The sequence below is a fragment of the Tachypleus tridentatus genome, chromosome 7 (genome assembly GCF_004210375.1).
Source record: "Tachypleus tridentatus isolate NWPU-2018 chromosome 7, ASM421037v1, whole genome shotgun sequence".
Classification (NCBI taxonomy): Eukaryota; Metazoa; Arthropoda; class Merostomata; order Xiphosura; family Limulidae; genus Tachypleus; species Tachypleus tridentatus.
This window is the reverse complement of record NC_134831.1, coordinates 195,463,979-195,485,164: the sequence shown is the minus strand read 5'-3', so window position 1 is coordinate 195,485,164 and position 21,186 is coordinate 195,463,979. Positions and strand designations below refer to the sequence as shown.

The window sequence follows — 21,186 nt, the reverse complement described above, 5'->3', positions numbered from 1 at the left end:
TGAACTATAATATATTACTAAAGAACAATAGAGCATGGTAAAGCATAATAAACCTATCAGTCATGATATAAAAGTAAAAGAGCTTCAAAGCTATAATATGTTATCAAAGAACAATAAACATGGTGAACCATAATAAACCTATCAGTCATGATGCAGATCTAAAGATCTTGTAAGCTAGAATAAGATGCAAAAAAATAAATACTTGGTAGTTTCAAGTAAGTCAACAAGACGTATTTATATATACAATAAAAACCTTGTTGGATGTGATACAGCCGAAGGAGCCGTAAGACATGATACAGAGTAAATAAACTATAAGTCCTGATACAGACTAAATAACCTATAAGTTATAATACAGAGTAAATAACCTATAAGTTATAATACAAACTAAATAACCTTAAGTTATAATACAGAGTAAATAACCTATAAGTTATAATATAGAGTAAATAACCTATAAGTTATAATATAGAGTAAATAACCTTTAAGTTATAATATAGAGTAAATAACCTTTAAGTTATAATACAGAGAAAATATCCTATAAGTCATGATACAAAGTAAAATATCCATAAATCGTAATATAGTACGAAAGAGTAGGAAGGAAATCATGGAAGAGAATTAATAATGCTTAAGTCACGGTAGAGCAATGACAACCTATTGGTTATAGTCGCGTACCGGATACGTATGGGTTAGAGTACCAACAACCTATGGGTTATTGTAGAGTATCGACATCCTGTGGGTTATAGTCAAGTATCGACAACCTATGGGTTATAGTAGAGTATCAACAACCTATCTGTTATAGTAAAATAGTAACTAACTACGGGTTATACTGGAGTATCGACCAGCTATGGGTTAGAGTATTGAGAACCTATCTATTATAGTAAAATAGTAACTAACTACGGGTTATACTGGAGTATCGATCAACTATGGGTTAGTGTATTGACAACCTATCTGTTATAGTAAAATAGTCACTAACTACGGGTTATACTGGAGTATCGACCAGCTATGGGTTAGTGTATTGATAACCTATCTGTTATAGTAAAATAGTAACTAACTACGGATTATACTGGAGTATCGCCCAGCTATGGGTTAGTGTATTGACAACCTATCTGTTATAGTAAAATAGTCACTAACTACGGGTTATACTGGAGTATCGACCAGCTATGGGTTAGTGTATTGACAACTTATCTGTTATAGTAAAATATTAACTAACTATGGGCTATACTGGAGTATCGACCAGCTATGGGTTAATGTATTGACAACCTATCTGTTAGAGTAAAATAGTAACTAACTATGGGTTATACTGGAGTATCGACCAGCTGTGGGTTAGTGTATTGACAACCTATCTGTTAGAGTAAAATAGTAACTAACTATGGGTTATACTGGAGTATCGACCAGCTATGGGTTAGAGTATTGACAACCTGTAGACCATGCTAAAACATTAATAACCTTTAAGCAGAGTAGAGTATTATTTGACATACACTAACGATATAATGCTGAATTATCGTAACGGATAACGAATAGAATTTTCAGTTTTTACATATTTACTTACCCACTTGGTTACCCTTGTGTTTTTCAGCGTCAGCCCAAACCACACAGCCCACTCCGAATAGAGCCACTCCTACTCCAAGAATATGAACAATTTTGTAGCGGACTTTAAGAGCTAGCCACGACAAAGCCAGGACTGTCGGGATACTAAAGCAGTCAAGAAGCTGCCAAAAAAACAAAAATGTGCCTTTGGTGAACAACTTAAATAATAATAATATAATAATTAGCAACGAATGGTCTCACAAGATGAATATTAGTTGTGGCATACTTCATTACTTTCATCAACGTCTTATATTTCTGTACTTTATGTATTTTAAGCACCTACGTTAGCAAGTTCTCAGTGTCATCGACATTGAACATGTTCATCCTTTCAGCCGTGGGGCGTCGTAATGTACGGTCAATCTCAATATTAGTCGGTAAATAATAGCCTTAAATATTAGCGATGGGTAGCATTGACCTTCCCTGTAGTCTCACACTGCTAAATTAGCGACGGCTAGCACAAGTAACCTTCGTGTGCAGGTATCTATCCCTCGAGCAGCTTTGCATGAAATTCAACAACATGGGGAGAACTAAAAACTTTCATTTATGGTTAAAACTTCAAAAGTTATTTTTCACTGATTCTTAAAAACAAAAAAAAAGTTATAAAATTTTAACTCGACTAGATTCAACAAATTGCGAGTTTTCCTGACAAGGCATGACTGAAGAAAATTGTGTTATTTCGAGGGACATTGTGTAAATTTCATGTTTATTTTATATATATTCCGTATGTCCTTTCCGTTCCACATCTAAAACACTGACAGAAACGGACAAATTCTTACATCCTGAATTTAAGTAGAACGCAATAACAATACCGATTAGAGTAAAACCCGAATTTTTCACAACGGTTCTTTTCTTCAAAGAATTTCTCGAAGCAGCTACTGATTTTTTGTGTGTAAACTTCCAATTTTTTTATTTTTTTTTTGAAGGAAATCTCTGTTATTCACAGAATTGTTCTCAAAGTCCATAATAAGCAGATATTTTTTTTTCGGACTAATTTCTTTTAAAGAGTTCTTTAGCTCTGTAGAAATTTTGTAACAGCGCTGACATTTTCCATCTTTCATTTCTAAATTTGTCTAAACTTTGAAATGCTTTCGTCACTTTCTCTATTTTTAAATGTTTTCTTATTATTCGACTGACCCGAACTTATCGGGATAATTTCTACTGGAAACCACCAAGATTTAAAGAAAAAGTATTATAAAAAAGCCTTTTCAGTTTCCAAAGCTGAGTGCTTTAATATTGTACAAAATCTAAAATAAAAGCTCGTTGACATTTTCGAAAGTATTACGAACATTTAACTACAAGTATATTAAACATTCACGAAGACGATAAAGAATTGTTAGTAAACGTGACTGGTAAAAATTAGTCACACCGGTAAAGGTTATTTTCAGATATGTTTTCTTTCTTTCTCTTTTTTGTTGTTGTTGTTGTCGTTGAAAACTGGTGTCCTCTGGGAACGTTACCACAGCAGCAAATCATTGCAGCATCACAAACGTGATTTAAAGTGAGTGATTGTGGGTTGTGAATCTCTTCTGAAGATACCAATTTTTTCATAGGGGCTGCATATTCTGTGAATACGTTTACTCACGATTAAAATCCCATATAGTATTCTTAAGATGAGATACATGAACTGAATATATATTCATTTTTTACTGAATTTATCACGTTTCGGAAGGCACTATATAACAAGTACACATTTTATAAAGAAGGAAATATTGTTCTACAAAGATCATTGATATACGTAATGGATGAGGATTAAAAAATAAAGTGAATAAATATTTTAGATGTCGCTAAAGCATTGGTATGATTTAATCAAAATCTTTCAAACAGTTTAAGCAACTTTTATTTTTATTTCCCAGTTTTACTAAACTAATATTTCACCAAGCTTTAGTTCCTTTATGGTTTTGAGCTAAATTTACGGACTTACAACACTAAAATTCAAGATTCGATTTTTCGCAGTGAAAGCAGCGCAGTTGACCCACTGTGTAGGTTTTCGCCAAATATACAAGTAGTGGCTGAGTTTTACAGCTTCTAATTTTTACGCCCTGAATAATATAAATAGTTTGAAAAATACACTGAACCAAAATTAATAATACTTACTTATGTAGTTATGTGTCTATTAAAATATAACATATTAATGTGAGGAAATTTTCGTCAAATAGAAACGGGGATTTCGAATTACATTATAAAATAAAAGATTATTGATCATCTTGGAGATTCAGGACCATGAATAAAAAGATCTTCTAAAGTCATACCGCAGACATAGTAAAAAAAGTGTGACGTCTTGTGACAGGCAACAAACAGTATACGCAACTTAATAACGAAAGATCTTCGTCTAAGAGGCATACAGGGTTTAGGTTAACTAAGGTAAGGTTTCTAGTCATACTTCCTGTTGAACCGTCACGTAAGTCAAACAATTGGAAAATGAAACTAATACTCAAACTCTAGGATACGAAGACATACCAATTAATTCTCTAGACACAACGCCTATGGATTTTTATGTGATCGTACAGTTAAAGTTGGCGATGGAAAACCATCGTCTTAGTACATTATTTAGGTTAAGGAGAAATTCACAGAGAGAAGTTATGTGTTTAGGACACGAGAACCTGATAACAAAACTTTTTTTTTTTTTTTAAAGTAACAACGGAGCAAGGCTATTGTCAAGATACATAGTCGTCAAACAGAGCAGGACTAGACGTGGCGATACGGAGTCTAACTATGTGGCGAGGCTTTAAAATAGTTTTATATATATATGATATTAAACCCTGTAGAAGTCTGAATAAAATATAAAATAAACAATGGGTTGAGCAAATAATATTGAAAATATCTCTCTGGAGTTGCAAGAAGTTACTAACTAACTGAAACTTTAATGGAAAATCAACTACAAGTGACAGATGGCTTAGATAGTTATGATATGAATCTAGCCAATCAAGTGGACGGTTTAAATAGAAGAATACAACATTTGAAACACAGTTCTAATCTTGTCAAACTGTAGAAAACCTCATCAATCAGGAGAAGATATGAACAATCGATAACTTTGAATGAACAGTACCCATACTGTTTTATCTCTTTTGGGCTTCTGTAGTATTTTTCTTTCCTCAAAATTTCTTTGAAAACATTGATTACAAAGCCTTGTAATATCTTTATCCACTCGTATTTTACGTGGGATATATTTTTTCTCCGTTTTTTGCAAAAACTCTTGTCATTTAACAAGATGTATCGTTTCTTTTCAGTCAGACTTGCCACTTTTTTTAACTAATAATGGGAACCCAGTCTTAAGTAACGTGGGTTCTATCGCGATAATGTTTTTATCTGGTCTGTATCGGATCTTACGCTCTTGTGATGAAGACACCAAACCATGCCATGTTCTTCACCAACAAGCGATTGGAGCTACTTAATCTTCATCAAATTGGTCTACGTTCAATGTTTTAGAGTACAACCATGGATAATCAACACTCTCCTTGCTGAAATCTTCTTAAAAGAGAATTTCGCATTTCAGCTATTTATGGTTCGAGTTACGTGTGAAAAGAAACACTTTTAACGCTATTGTAGCAACGTAAGCTCATTTCAGGAATTTTGATCCCTGATATTTTGAATACTTTAAATTGTACTTATTTTAAAAGAGAGACAAATATTTCTATTCCGTATTATAACTGATTATTTGTTTTAAAGCTATCAGCAGTGTCCGCCGCGGGAATCGAGTCTCGAATTTTTAGCGTTATAGGTCCGGGACATCATAATACAAATAACAGCGTAAAGGGTCATACTTCGTACTGTAAATGCCCCCACCAGTGGTGCAGTGTTATGTCTGTGGACATAAAACGCCAAAATCCGGGTTTTGATACTCATGGTGGGCATAAAACATTGTATAGCTTTGTGTTTAACTTCAAAAGTATCATTTTAGAAATAACAGTGCAAAAGTCAAATCCAAAATTGAAATCTTTCTCTCTAGCTTATCATACATTTTATTAATCTCAGATTTTTTTAAGACATAAAATAGAAAACTGAATTTCTTTGGGTCAGCTGAGCTTAATTCTCAAGCTTGGTGTTCCAAATGACCTGTAAATATAAGCTACAATTCGTTATCCACGAAATAAAATTTTTGTTTATTTTTGTATCAATAGTAGATGTACCCACCGATTCACTTTCATTTAGTTGTCACGATTGATTGCCATAATGATTCTTAAAGTCTAGATCATTTTTTATTGTTAAATATTAATGAGTAATTAGCTTTTATCTTATATCCTACGTTTCGACTGGTAATATGCTGATATCTTAAGGAAATTTATGAGAAATATTGAACGGTGTGTGTGTGTGTGTGTTTTTGGTTGTTTTTTTTTATTGCAAAGCCACATGGGGTTATCTACTGTGTCTACCAAGCAGAATCGAATCTGAGATTTTACCATTGTAAATCTGAAGACTTACTACTGTCCTATAGGTTGGACATAAATATTTATTTAACAAATAGTTAGTTTTCACCCTTTATCTCAAAAAAATAACAACCGTTAATACTGCAGTACGGAAACACATTATGCTAATATAATTTCATAAACAACGATTCATAAACAACTTTTTTTCGGAGTGGTACATACTACATGTATAAAAATATGCAGTATTTTCGCCCAAAATAAATCACTGTATTATGTTTATAAATCGTTTTTGTCAATTTATTATTAAAAAACGTTGATATCACTAGAAAAGTGTAAAGGACTTGTTTTTTACGAGTAACACAAAATTACATACACAATAATACAAAATATGATGTTTAACAATAAAACACACAAAAAAAATGGTTGCTTTGTAGAGCAAACTATCTGTTTTTCTGTTTATCTACTTCCACATAATAGAATTATTTTCGTTCATATATATATATATATATATGTAGTCTACAATTCAGTGATTTTTTTACATCAACAAAGTTACTTAGAACGCTAACACCAGGGCCCGGCATAGATAGGTGGTTAAGGCACTCGACTCGTAATCTGAGGGTCGGGAGTTCGAATCCCCGTCGCATCAAAACATGCTCGTCCTTTCAGCCGTGGGGACGTTATTATGTAACGGTCAATCCCACTATTTGTTGGTAAAAGAGTAGCCGAAGAGTTGGCGGTGGGTGGGGATGAATAGCTGCCTTCCTTCTAGTCTTACACTTAAATTGGAGACGGCTAGTGCAGATAGCCCTCGTATAGCTTTGCGCGAAATTCAAAATAAACCAAACATTAACTCAAAGTCAACTTTACTCAGTTCGCAAAGAATTAATATTTATCTTTCTCCTTATTGTTACGTATTTCTAAGCCTAAATTTCTGCAGTGTTTACAATAACGTTACTGTATTGGTGCCTGGCAACCTTATTTGACGTAGAGACTTGGCTTGGTATCGTCAGTGAGGATTTTTTGTATTCAGAAATATGAAATGAATCAATAGTACAGGCTCTTAAAAACAAGTAGGTTATGTGATACCTGGAACACCTGACAGTATTAGTTGAGATGTAAGATAACTAATGTCGTCTTATCATGTTAGCAATATTTATATTCTCTTGTCCATTTGAAATTGTGGCTGCGTCCAGTTCAAGTAAACTGAGGTACTGGTTTCTTTGCGGATAGAATATCTGATTATTTAATGGATTGTTTAATTTTGTCTGAATATTCAAAAACAGCAGTTACGCAAATAACTTAATAACAGTTAGTTCATGATCTTTGGACTCACTACACATCATGAGAACTGCAAATGGCATACTTGCTCTCTCCTTGTTCAGCAAATGTGCAAACTGTGCAACACACATGTGAAGCCCAATGTTTTTGTTGGTTGCTAATCTTATACCCGAAAGTTCCTTTTATCTTTTGTGTAATGTTCTTTCGTTCATAAAAATATAACATAAGTTTCACAAATTTAAGAGAAACTGACTGGGTGATTATTTGCACTTCCGGACTTTACTTGAACTGCAGGTAGCTATCATTTCAAATAGTTTTCTATAAAAAAATAGAGAATTTACGTTTATACAACTAGAGATAAAAATATTTAAAGAACAAAGATTTGCAGGATTTGATTATGCAAGGAAGAATATCGGATTTTTTTCTACTGTGCACATAGCGAGACGAAATGACCAACTGAGTGAATGTGAGCAACTGATACAGACTCAAACATTTTAATGCTCACTTTAGGGTCTTATCGATTGTTCTAGTAAACTGAGTACATGAGGGATTCGTGACCTGGGTGGAGCAGTTGAGCGTGAGAATTAAGCAGAAGTTGTGCAATTTATTACAATTATATCGATAGCAAATAGCATATAGGAACAATCAATGTTTGAAGTTATCAAAAATGTACGTCTTTTACCCATTTGACTGTCCAAGTAAACTTAATTTCACAGCGTAAATCTATCGTACTGTGTTGATTGCATGGAATTTCGCATAGTGCTAATAAAATATTGATATATTACAATAATTCAAATTATTAGAGCTCTGAAATAAGCACCATAAAATTAACTCGAATCATATGAATTTTATCCAGTAATGATTTTTTTGTTATTCTTCAGTGTTATTATCGCAATAAGTGAAGGTTATTATATAAGCTTCTGTTTAGATTAAGCCTCTTTCAGACAAGACTTTAGCAGCACGTATTGCATGTAAATCAGTACTACATACCTGTACACTTGTAAGCGTGGTGTATTGATACGCCTTAACCATTAAGTAGTTGGCTTCGACATCTGCAGCAGCCACTAAGAAGTACTTCCAGCCTCTTCGTCTGAGAACTGGAATAAGTCCACCATCTCCTGTTCGACAAGCCAACCACGTGGTGAACACCGTACACAGGAGCACATAGTTGAGGAAGCTCTGAGCTTGGAAATGACAAGACAACTCTGATACACATTAATTAGCACCAGTTAAGAAGAACGAGACGATAATGATATATCAAGATATTGGTTACAGATAAAATCAACACATTTCTAACCTTAAATAAGGCTAATAAAAAGAGTGCAAATTAATTCAAATATCCTGTAGAACCTAATTATATTTCACTAAAAAGTAGAAATTATAAATAAACAACAAAAATAGTTCACTAAACAATATAAATATTTAATTAAACAATAAAAATGATAACTAAACAATGGCAATGTTTCACTAAATAATAGACATAAAACACTAAACTAAAATATGATTTGAAACAAATTAGGAGGGAGAGCACTCAGTAGGGGATACCTCCGCCAGGTCGTGGTGATCATATTCGGCTCACAATAGATAAGAAAATGTATCCGTTTGTCCATTGATCGCAACGTATACAGACCATTTTGGCAGGACAATGAGGAGTAATATTCTACACATATTTACCAAATTTCATCAAATATTGCCATTTTTCACTGCATTATAGAGCAGAAATAATGCAAAAACTCGGTAGCCAAGTTAAAAGATAGGGATTTGTTTGGATTTTGGTGACCTTGAACTTTGATCATCTGATCACTTTTAATTTGGATCGTAGTCCGAATGTAAACAACTTTCGTTCAAATCCATTCAGTCGTTTTCGAGAAGTGTTGCTGACAAACACACATACAGGTGTGAAATCATAACATCCGCCATCGAATATCTTAATAACAGCAAAGTACACACTATACTAATTATTAAGCCAATACTAGAATAAATTAGGATGTCGTTAACAATTAACCAGGAAGAAGGAAACAGCATTGTGAGATGAGTTTAATATACAACAAACAAGTATAACCAGGATATTAGAATGAAAAAGTCACGAATTATGAAACGATATTACAGACTGAAAGATATTAAGAAAAAGAGAAGAAAATATTTGGGATAATAAAGAACAGTAAAAATTATCATATCGTGAGGCGTAGAATTGTACAATCAAGGACAATAAAGACTACCATATCGTGAGGCATGTAATAGAATAATCAAGAACAGTAAAACTGCTATATCGTGAGGCGTGTAATAGTACAATCAAGGACAATAAAGACTATCATATCGTGAGGCATGTAATAGAAAAATCAAGAACAGTAAAACTACTATATCGTGAGGCGTGGAATAGTACAATCAAGGACAATAAAGACTACCATATCGTGAGGCATGTAATAGAAAAATCAAGAACAGTAAAACTACTATATCGTGAGGCGTGGAATAGTACAATCAAGGACAATAAAGACTACCATATCGTGAGGCATGGAATAGAATAATCAAGAACAGTAAAACTGCTATATCGTGAGGCGTGTAATAGTACAATCAAGGACAATAAAGACTATTATATCGTGAGGCATGGAATAGAATAATCAAGAACAGTAAAACTACTATATCGTGAGGCGTGGAATAGAACAATAAAGAACAGTAAAAATTAAACTTAAAATTAAATTTAAACTAAAAATTAAATATCAAATTATACTGGTTATAAAGGCACTTAAACGAAGAAATAAATCAGGAATAAAGCTATTTAGCCCCCCAGTGTCTGAGGACTTACAACACTAAAAATCGGGTTTCGATACCTGTGGTGGGCAGAGCACAGATAGCCCATTGTGTAGCTTTGTGCTTAATTCAAAACAACAACAAAAACAACAATAAAGCTATTTAAATTGAGAAATAAACCACAGTTAAGTCGAAACTAAAGCTACTTAAATTAAAATTTAAACAAAAAGAAAACTATTTAAGCTACAATTAAAGCAAAAATAAAGCTAGTTATATTAAAAATTAAACCAAAATTAAAGCCACATAAACTACAACTAAATTAAACATGAAAACAGAAATGTATTTTCTCCTGTCATTGTTTGGAAAGGTTTTATTTGTTTTTTGAGTCATGAAAAAATGTATGAAGATGAAACTAAATATTTTATCTTATTGCTGAGAGAAAAAACACAAACTCTAATAGCGATTTAATTCTGAGGATTAAAGTGAACGTCACAAGTAGATATGGAAGAATAAAACACGGTGCCGGAAAATAAAATGGTCAAACTAGATGATGACTTCTAAATAGCCATGAAATGTTGCCTGCCGATGGAGGATTTTCCTTTACTGTAAGTCTTTCTTTTGACGGTGTCTATATTTTGTGTATGTGCCAACATATTTTAAGTAACGAGCCTGTCTTTTCATAAAAATAGTTGAATTACGATGACGTAGAACTAGGTCTTATCTATTGCAAAGGAAAGGACATAGAACTCAAAAGAGAAAGCTTCTTACTAAACAAACTCTCTCGCTGTGAAGCGTGATTTTGTAGAAACGGGATGCGAGCCATGGACCCCCTGAAAGAGGAAATAAAGTGTTGAGAAGAAAGATAGAGAATAAAATGTATATTAGCTATGAGCATATCCTAAACAGTGGTACAAAAACTATGCATTAAAAATCACTATTTTAATTCCAGATATACTTTACGTTGGGTTTTGAGAATTAATGGTTCAGATTCATTCATTTTATTGACGTGGTTTTCTGCTCTTGTCACATCCTAAAATGGAACGAAACCCCACGTCCTGCTTAATTATTCTGCAACTTTACAAGTGTCAAACAGTGGATTAAAAACGTCATCTCAGGAGTTTATGAGCAACGAACTTGGGATTTTTGTCTTTTAGAAATAAATTTTATGAGATAATTTTGAATGTCAGTGAATGGGAACGGAGTTACGGAAACCAGCAGTAAAAAAGAACAACGTTGTAATGATGCCGCTTCCGAATTGGAATGCACATCATTCGAGCCGGTCATTTGTGTTACCTTTATGCAAATAGCAAAACTTTCAACCATTCATTACTCAGTCACGTTTATACAACATAAACAACACAGGAACGACGGTTTTCGTCTTCGAAGATTTGCCAGAAACGCGCCACAAAGACATAAATCACGTGGCACGAGATAACGTGATCTACAATCTCGAGGTTGGCGTCTCTTCGAGCCTCTACGATTATGAACGTACTCCATCATTTCATTACTAGGAATAGGCAGGCGTCCATTAAATTTATATGACGCAATTCCCGACTTCCAGCCACTGTCTTCCTGTCCTCGATTCTAAGTTGATTCCTTGTGGTGCAGACAGTTACTGGACCTTCGAAGGCGGGAATGGTCGTATTTCCACATGAGAAGATTTTGTGGACATTTCATAAAACCTAGCATCCGTCATCTAGGGATTTAACAAATATATACACAGTGCAGTAAGAGCAGTAAGAAGACTAAAACCTAAACCAGTTGTACAATATTTTATATTGGTCTTCAAAGTATTCTATTAACACGTAAGATGACAGCACGCAAAACCTTTCTACTTAATTGTCCGAAAAATATTCAACGGCAAAACAGCAACACTAAAAGTATATTAGTTGTACTGTATTGGTACAATTATTATTGTACATAAATTATCTTATCAAACACTTCCAGAGCCAACGAAAATGTTATGTTTCAAGAACAAATAAAATCAAAATTAAGATTGATAAACATTTTTATTTCTTGCTTTTCAAGTTCGTATATGATGACATGTTGTAACATACAGAGTACATAATTATTACCGTGATTCATGGCATATACACATTTTGCTGATGTCACGACAATACAAGCTGCAACGTTAAGCATCTCTTACTTGACATTATTTTAGCGTCTACTGACTGATTGACATACAACACTTTAATGTTTAATGGTACGAGTGGCTAAAACAGGTAACCATTCCAAACGGCCTTAGAGCCTGTTTTAGGGAAATTAGTCACTAGAGAATGGATAATTTTGATAACGATATGATACTTTCTGAATAATATTAATAATGACGTAATATTCATTTTACGATATTTATCAGAATGTTCTATTTAATGAATAATATTAGTAATTATGTTTATTCGCATATTACCAAATTTAGTTGTTTCGGAAATATTTTGGGAAAAAATTTAACTTGTAAATTATAAAAACGTGATTTCTTATTCGACTTGGATGTTTATAAGTTATGAAAAGGCCCCTCGCTAGTACAGCGGTAAGCCTACAGATTTACAACGCTAAAATAAGGGGTTCGATATTCCTTGATGGGCTCAGCAGATAATCCGATGTGGCTTTGCTAAAATAAAACACACAAACACACAGCTATGAAAAATTTATAAGAAGAACAAAACTTTGATATCTATTTGAGGTATTTTGTATGCTTACTGAGTAGGCCTAACATTAATAACAAATACATTAGTGGTTACTAGTCTTAAGCCTAATTAAAAAGAACAACAAACAATCTGTTAAACTTAATTAAAAGGAACAAAACATGTATTACCTTATAACTTTAGCGCCTTATACTTAGTCGGTTAATTAAAGCAATAAATGACATGGATGTCAACGAAAAACAGCTTAGTGTAATCTAAAATTCTATTCTTAGAGTATATAAAACGCTAAGAGCGGCCTCTATAAGTCAAAATTTTAAACCTGATAACTTACATAAAATAAGACTATTTAAAATGATATCTTGACTATCTAGGATACCCTAGAAACATAAGACGTGAATACTCTATTAAAGAAAACTATTACATCTGATATAAAAATGTTCATGCGTCTGCAGTTATTCAAGTATTCAGTTATTGTGTGTTTGTGAATGTGAGTGTCGCCTACCTGTGGGGATTTGAATCTTGTACACTGACTGAAGAAACTGACTTGAAACTCCTGTACCACATAAAAGAAATGAGACGATCTGACCGAGAAAGATGGCCTTCCAAACTTCCCTATAAATAGAAGACAGATCAAAGTCATCATACGACACAGGTAAAATATATACCTCACCCTTTATGATAAGTAGTAACGTAAAGTTTCCACAAATAGTAAAGTATCATCTTATCTTATTCGCTGCATAATTTCTTACTTGATAAGACAGCAAATATATTTTTTTACAAAAGACAGATTTGCTGTAAAACTTTTTAAATATATTAATTCGTATAAGAACAGTTTATGAACGACAATTTTGTCGGCTGGAGACCATCTTAATATTACCCAACGCTCAAGCATGCCATATTTGGTATTAACATTTCTTTTGTTAACCAATCGCAACATTTCCCGCCTTCATCACATAACCCTTCAAACAGCGAATGAGAGACAAGAACAATATAGCTTACGATAAACCAGCATAACTCAGTTGCAAGTGCTGAATCGAATGTCAGATTGGATTCCGTGTTTACTTTTAACACAGGTAACTATTAAAATGCACTAGTGGTCCATTGGTTAACATATCGAGCTGTGTAACTTAAAGTTTAAGGTTCGTGCCCTAATACCGTTCATTATCTTCCGTGTGTACAGCTATGATTGCATCGTGAGAACGATAATTAATTTCTTTACCCTCGTTAAGTTAGACATACCCTTTTTGGAGATGGAACTACTGACCAGCTGTCTTCTCTCTGGTCAGCAGTTCAAAATTAGATACGGCTGTACCTGCCACCATGGATCTTTGACCTGACCGATTCCTTTACATATGCATAACCATGCCTTTAAGGTTGAAATTTCCAATACTGATTGAAATACTCGACTTATTTGACAAACTATACTCCATTCTAATTAAGTTTAGTAATTAATTTTAGCTTCTTTATATACGAAACAAGTGAAGCAAGTCACAATTTACTTTAGAAATTAGTTTTCTTTATCATAAAACATAATTTCAGTAATAATATTAAGTGTAAGTCGAGATTGGAAACTGCTCGAACACTTATTACTGAAAAGCCATCTTTACAATAATAAATGAACCACTTATTTTAACTCAGTGTTTAGAAGGATCCAAAATTCAAACAATTTTCATAAAGTTTAAGAATAATTTTCAGTTGCGCTAAAGCTACAAATACTCAATATTATATGTAGAGACATCTGGCGAGTAAATTAGACACTTCTGAAGCAGATTGATCGAGGTTATTAAATATTTACTTTACATGTGACCATTTGATACCAACTATATATCATCAATACACATACTGATTTTAAATTGAATATTAATCCAATTTGTTAAACTCTTTAAGGAATCTAAACGTTATATTTTAATTATTTTCTCTGGCCTAGTTCTTAGGAACAATGTTTACGTTCCAAGGTTTTTAATGGAATATTTTATTCATCAAGGTACAATATGTTAGCCCTTCAGTCACTTAATGGTTACAGAATTGATAGGTTAGTTTAGTCAATGGAGTTCAAGAGGTAAAATTGAAGCTGCCACTAATATTCAATTACCTATAACGATGTTACTCCCTATTAGTTGTTGTTTAGAAATACATTAACGAGCACTGCTATTATACAAAACCTTTAAAAATATTAGACTTTAAGAAATCGACTTATAGTACTTTAAAGACCTAGAAAGAAATCTGTATTTGAGTTTCTTTTACATGATAAGCAAATTGGTATATTTTTCAAAAGTGTTTTTTTCGATAAACCGAAAAAATAAGAACATTAAAATGCTCTGTGTTTTATTTTGTAATGCTTGTGAAATGTTAGAAGAAAAAAGCACAAACAAATGAAAAGACACAACCGTATGTATCACTGTCAGATACACGTGCTTGCTAGGGATTTCTCTCGCTGTTTCGGAGATCACGTGCTCTGTTTCATGTCTTTTGTTGGTTCAAGAGTTATCTAGCTGTCAGGAATATGACAATTCCTTACGATTTATTGATTAGTTACTTAACAGCAATCAATAATAATTGGCTGTAACATTGGTTAGGCCTAAAAAAGAACAAACGATGACTGGTTGGATTAGTTTGGTTCCCTAACTTATTCTTACAACCGAGAACACATTACTTCGAGCGTGCAGCTGAACATGCTAATATGCACAAGTGATTTAAAGAATGAAGCTGTACATAAGCAAATCATACTTTACTTGTTCAAAGAAAACAAATGGCTGATTACGTAAATTGGAATACGCTCCACCTGAATATCTAAAACTACAGATATAGACATTTGTAATCATAGCGATACTTACAAAAAATTGCGCTTACTTGAAAAATAGATACTTAAAACATTGAGTTTACAACCAAAACAGGCACTTACAAACATCAAATTTACTACCGAATGAAATACTTATAAACATTGAATAATAATTATTTTTAGGTCACATTAATGCTATATTAACAGGAACAGCTGTAACATGACGTTTTTTGACACAATAATAAGTAAAATTATCTAACATAACTTACAGACGACTAGTTTCGGTAAACATGTTCCCATCATCAGAGAAAGATTTTATAGAAGTTTTTATTGTTACTCTTAATTGAGTCTACCATCAAAGCACATATTTCTAAATATTGAGTTTCTACCAAAACAGGCATTTACAAACATTAAGTTTACTACGAAAAAGGACATTTATAAATATTTAGTTTACTACCAAAGCAGACTTTATAAATATTTAGTTTACTACCAAAGCAGACTTTATAAATATTGAGTTTACTACCAAAGCAGACTTTATAAATACTTTAGTTTACTACCAAAGCAGACTTTATAAATACTTAGTTTACTACCAAAGCAGACTTTATAACCACTGGGCTTACAATCAAAATAAGCACTTAACACCATTGATCTTATTACCAAAACAAATACTTATAAATGTTAAATTAATTTCCAAAACAGACACTTTTAAAAATAGAGTGTATTGCCAATATTGGGAATTTATAATTGAGTTTGAAAAAGAATATACTGATTCAGTCAAATCAGAAACTTATAATTAAACATAACAGCCTATTTTTTTTATAAAGTAATAGAACTGAGATAATCTATATGATTATTTTTACTAAAAATATACATACATTGAGCTTATTAGCAGTATATAGTTTTAAATATCTGAAGTTGTAAATAGCATGCAAGTGATTAGGGTACTTACAATTAAATATATCAAACTCCCTACCTGTAAAGACCTTATAAAAACAGACTTAATTGGTGTACATTTAGAGATATACAGAAGGTTATGAACAAATTATGGAAATACATGTAAATTAGCTATCGTTTCTCCTTGAACGTCAAGAGAGACTTTCACAGGATCAATGTACGTCTATGAATGTTCGAAAACATAGGGAACTCACTGGACTTTTGAAATACTTCCAAAGCTTGTTCTGTGACCGGATAGGTATGTATACCTCCGAAAAAAGATAGCGTAAGACAAGTGAACAATGTACAGTAAAAGGAAACAACATTTCTATTTCCATGAGAAAATATATATCTATATTCCACAGTAGAATGTTAAAAACAGAAACTAGCTCCGACATTAAGCCTAAAACTACAAGAAAGGGCTCCATTATAATGAACTTCGTCTTTTATTATATTTCTAATAACACGATCATCAAGAGCTCAGAAGCCATGAGCTTACGAAAATCTAATCACACCACGAAATCAATGGCTACTTTCTGACGAGAAAAATAACTGGATTTATGGATAGTCCTTTTGACCACGTATATGTGAAAGCATAAGGTAGTTTGGAAGGTAGTAAGATGAAGGAAGCTGAAAGGAGTATCAAAAGGAAGATGTACGGTGTACTCATCCTTTCAGCCACATGGGGGCGTTATAATGCGGTCAGTCCAACTATTCGTTGGTAAAATAGTAACCCAAAATATGACGGTGGGTGGTTATGACCAGCTGCCTTCCCTCTACTCTTATACTGCTAAATTAGGGGAGGCTAGCGCAGATAGTTACTCGTGTAACTTTGCGCATAACAAACAAATCAAACCTTTCCAGAGAACTATTATCAGAAGGTTAGAAAATAATACATCAATAACGTGATAAAAACAAAGAAGTAAACTTACTTGGATATCCTCAATATCTCGCTTTCACAAATAAAATATAAAGATGTCTATCCAAAGCAAATTCATTTTTTTCCCAACTAAAGCTATATAAAGCTCCTAAGAAGACAATGTTTAACATAAACCTAGATGGACTGACGAAGGCTTATTGCGCTTTAAATTACATTTTTCAGACAGTCAAAATTTATGTTTCTCTACCTAGAGTTGGTAAAAAAACGTTTTAATATCTTATCAACCTTTGTATTAAAATTATTGTGCGATGTTCACATTTATAAAAACTGATATGACGGTTGATAAACATTAAGGCTTATAGTTTTTAAATTTAAATTAAATCATATTTATATACACTAAGCGAACCGCTTCTACTGACACGTATAAACTGCTAATATCGTTGCTTGTGAAACACCAATTAATAGTTGCTATCACTTATAAATACAACGTTCAATCATTTACAACACTTATAAAACACTAAGCCTACTTATAATTTCTAATACTAATACTAATAATTTCTAATACTAGGCCTACTACTGATATTGACATTTATAAAACACTAAGTCTTCTAATAGTTTCTATCATTCATAAATACAATGATTTTAATAATTAGCGTGCAAACGCTAGATTTGCTGTTGATATTACTAAGTATACGGTACCAGGCTAATTTTGAAAAATGTGACTTGTATGTTTGTAAGAAGAGTTTCTTTGAATTATTAACCTGACAGATTAGTTAAAAACTTTATACAAGTGCTACAACATCAGAGTTGCTTTAAAATATAAGTGAGTGAAATTTAGTTATCAAAATTTGAGTATAAGCTTCAAAAATACTTCTTATAAAATCGACAGAGGGATTTGCTTTATTCGATTAAAGGGCCCGGCATGGCCTAGCGCGTTAAGGCGTGCGCTTCGTAATCTGAGGGTCGCGGGTTCGCGCCCGAGTCGCGCCAAACATGCTCACCCTCCCAGCCGTGGGGGCGTTATAATGTGACGGTCAATCCCACTATTCATTGGTAAAAGAGTAGCCCAAGAGTTGGCGGTGGGTGGTGATGACTAGCTGCCTTCCCTCTAGTCTTACACTGCTAAATTAGGGACGGCTAGCACAGATAGCTCGCGAGTAGCTTTGTGCGAAATTCCAAAAAACAAACAAACAAACATATTCGATTAAAAGACAAAAATTCGTACGTATGTATTTTAGAAATTTTCAAAATAGAAATATCTAGGGGAGAACAGATGGGTTATTAAAAGATCTCTGTTTTTCTGTTGTTGAGCGCTAAGTTATACAGGTATCGAACACTGAATTTTACCATTATAAGCCCTTAAGCTTACCACTAAAAACTGCTGGCATGAACCTTCGATTTTCAGCCTTATACGTTATTAAACTTACCACTGAATCCATGAGAGGTGGAATTAAAGAGCTCTGAATGGTTACCTGGAGTGACTTTAAAGTCAAGAAACTAATACCAATGGTCGTTAAAAATAGGGCGTGTTCTCTTTTCCTTAATCGTTATTTTTAAGAATATTTCAGAGTAGAAGATTTTGATACTTCCGATTCTTCTCTTTAATCAAGTTATACATTTTTATCCTAAGCATTTTTTAAAAAGCTAAGGAAATTAACGTTACTTAATTTCGTAATTGAGAAGAATCCAATATTTTGTGATACATATATGAGGTTGGGAATATTCTTATGCGTATAAATATTATACACACACAAAAATAATAAAAGTTAGCAAACCTAGTTAACAGTGACTTGCCCTAATATTTATTATATATCTTTGCCAATTTCCCCATTTGAATGGAGAGATTTATGTAGGCTACTCTATATTACGCAAGTGTATTAACTTAAAAGCTTGTCAAAGTTTCCACTTCTAGTCTGTATCAGCATTAATTACCGGCATTAAAAGAACACCGACATTTAAAAGATAAGATTTTAGTTAATTAAAACTTAAAAAAAGATAGATAACCTATCAATATAGTACGTACTTTTTACCTCATAGCAATAAATTAATAGTTCTATGAAACGAGCAGAAGAACTGAGGCGAGAACGTAAATCGTTAAAACTAGTTCTCTTTATGACAAAACAAAACACTCAGATGTGACACGTTTTTAAAGCACGAGTAAAGTATCTAGCTGATTCAGAAATAAATAATTCATTTCTTTTCTTCTTGGTAACATGCGATTTAAACATTTAACGTTTCCATTTTCATATTCTCAAATCGACATTCAATACCCAAAACACGAGCATAGTGAAACGTGGTTATATTTATAACATAGTTCAAAAATATACAAATTGAATTCGTTTAAATTTACGTCACACTCTCGTGGCTTAGAATTCACGAGCTACAGACTAATCATAATATTTTGTTCCTATTACGTGTTATTTGCAGTTTAAATTATTGTTGTCTCTACGTTTCTGTTAACAACAAACACCTACATTAGTACTAGAATTTAAACCTTGCCTTTGTAGCTCTCTTTTTGGTTAATTCTATTAAAAACGAACCAATAACTTACATTCGTATAATCAAATAATGATGAATTGCTCTAGTTTATGGCATATGCATCCATATATGTATATTTTGAATGTTGATGAAATGTAGAATTAAACAGTGGCGGCGCCAAGGGGGGGCCTTGGGGGGCTTGAGCCCCCCAAAATGAGCCAATCCCCCTAAGCCCCCCAATATTTTACCTACATATATTCATAAAATGTGGAAAACATAATCGTCGTTGTTGCTTAACAATTAATATCAAAGAGACATAGATCTGTAGAACTCAACGTCTTCATTAAGACGGAACTATGTGTCACTCGTCCCATAGCAACGTACTGAATGCACTGAAACTCATGCACTGTATTGCCGCTCCCTGTGTAATACCATTCTATCTTGAGCTTTGACGAAGATTGTACAACTACGTTGATTTCAAGTTACAACAGAACAGGCGCATTGTTTTGAAGTAATATTGACTATAAACACAACATGATGAAAGATAGTTAGCCTGATAGTGGCTTACTTTTCCTCAGAGTGTATTAACTTCACATGGGATAATTCGTTTCTGCTATGTAAACTATGTCTTTATGTTATATTTCTTTTGATTTGTAGCTTTACTCTTAATGGTATATTAAATGTTCAATCTAAGCTAATCTTGATGTTCTTTATTACTATGTATCACCTTGGGTGGAATTTAGGTGAGCTTCCTCTTTTACATGTACACATATTTTCATAAACAGATTATTTCTAATTTGTAATAACGAATTATTATTCAGAGTATGAGTTTCCAATGTAAACTGCATTGAAAACGCAGTTCAAAATAGCACACCTTTCTGAAATGTACCTTGGTATTTACATTATTATAATTTACCATCTATACTTCATATTGATGGCATTTTGGGAAGCCTCTCCACAGTTTACCTCAGCCCCCCCTCCCAACGAAAATATCCTGGCGCCGCCACTGGAATTAAAGTAACTATATCCGCATGGATAAAATAAGTATGAACTATGTATCTTATAGTAATTACTCAGTATGGATAAAATACTTATGTGCAATGCGTTTAAATCAATTACATGCTTATCGATCAAATAATTAGGAACTAGCAGAAACGCGAAAAACATTTGCAGTCATATTTATTGCAACACTGTTTCTTTAAGCACAGGAGTTGAGGAATAATAGCCCCCGCTAGTACAGTGGTATGTCTCCGGATTTACAACGTTAAAACCAGGGATTCGATTCCCCTCGGTGGGCTGAGCAGATAGCTCGATGTGGCTTTGCTATAAGAAAAACACACACACACAGGAATAATACGAAAGAATTATAATTGCAAAAACTGAGATCTGAAACTTCAACTGACTTAGACCTAACAATAGTTAAACTTTTTTTTAAAGTTTGGTTTGTTTGGTTTGCAAAGCTACTCAAAGACTATCTGCGCTAGCCGTCCCTAATTTAGC

General features: G+C 33.1%; 1 protein-coding gene across 3 annotated transcripts in view; it reads right to left on the bottom strand.

Annotated features, from left to right (window-relative positions):
- Positions 1–21,186, bottom strand: part of LOC143257630 (solute carrier family 35 member F2-like) — a 215,868-nt gene that overhangs the window by 33,097 nt on the left and 161,585 nt on the right. For all 3 annotated transcript variants that reach the window (XM_076516662.1, XM_076516663.1, XM_076516661.1), the window contains exons 2-4: positions 13,119–13,228; positions 8,217–8,410; positions 1,547–1,706 (exon numbers count right to left, since the gene is read on the bottom strand). In XM_076516662.1, coding sequence (XP_076372777.1) covers positions 1,547–1,706; positions 8,217–8,410; positions 13,119–13,228 — 464 coding nt within the window. The remainder of the gene's footprint in view (positions 1–1,546; positions 1,707–8,216; positions 8,411–13,118; positions 13,229–21,186) is intronic.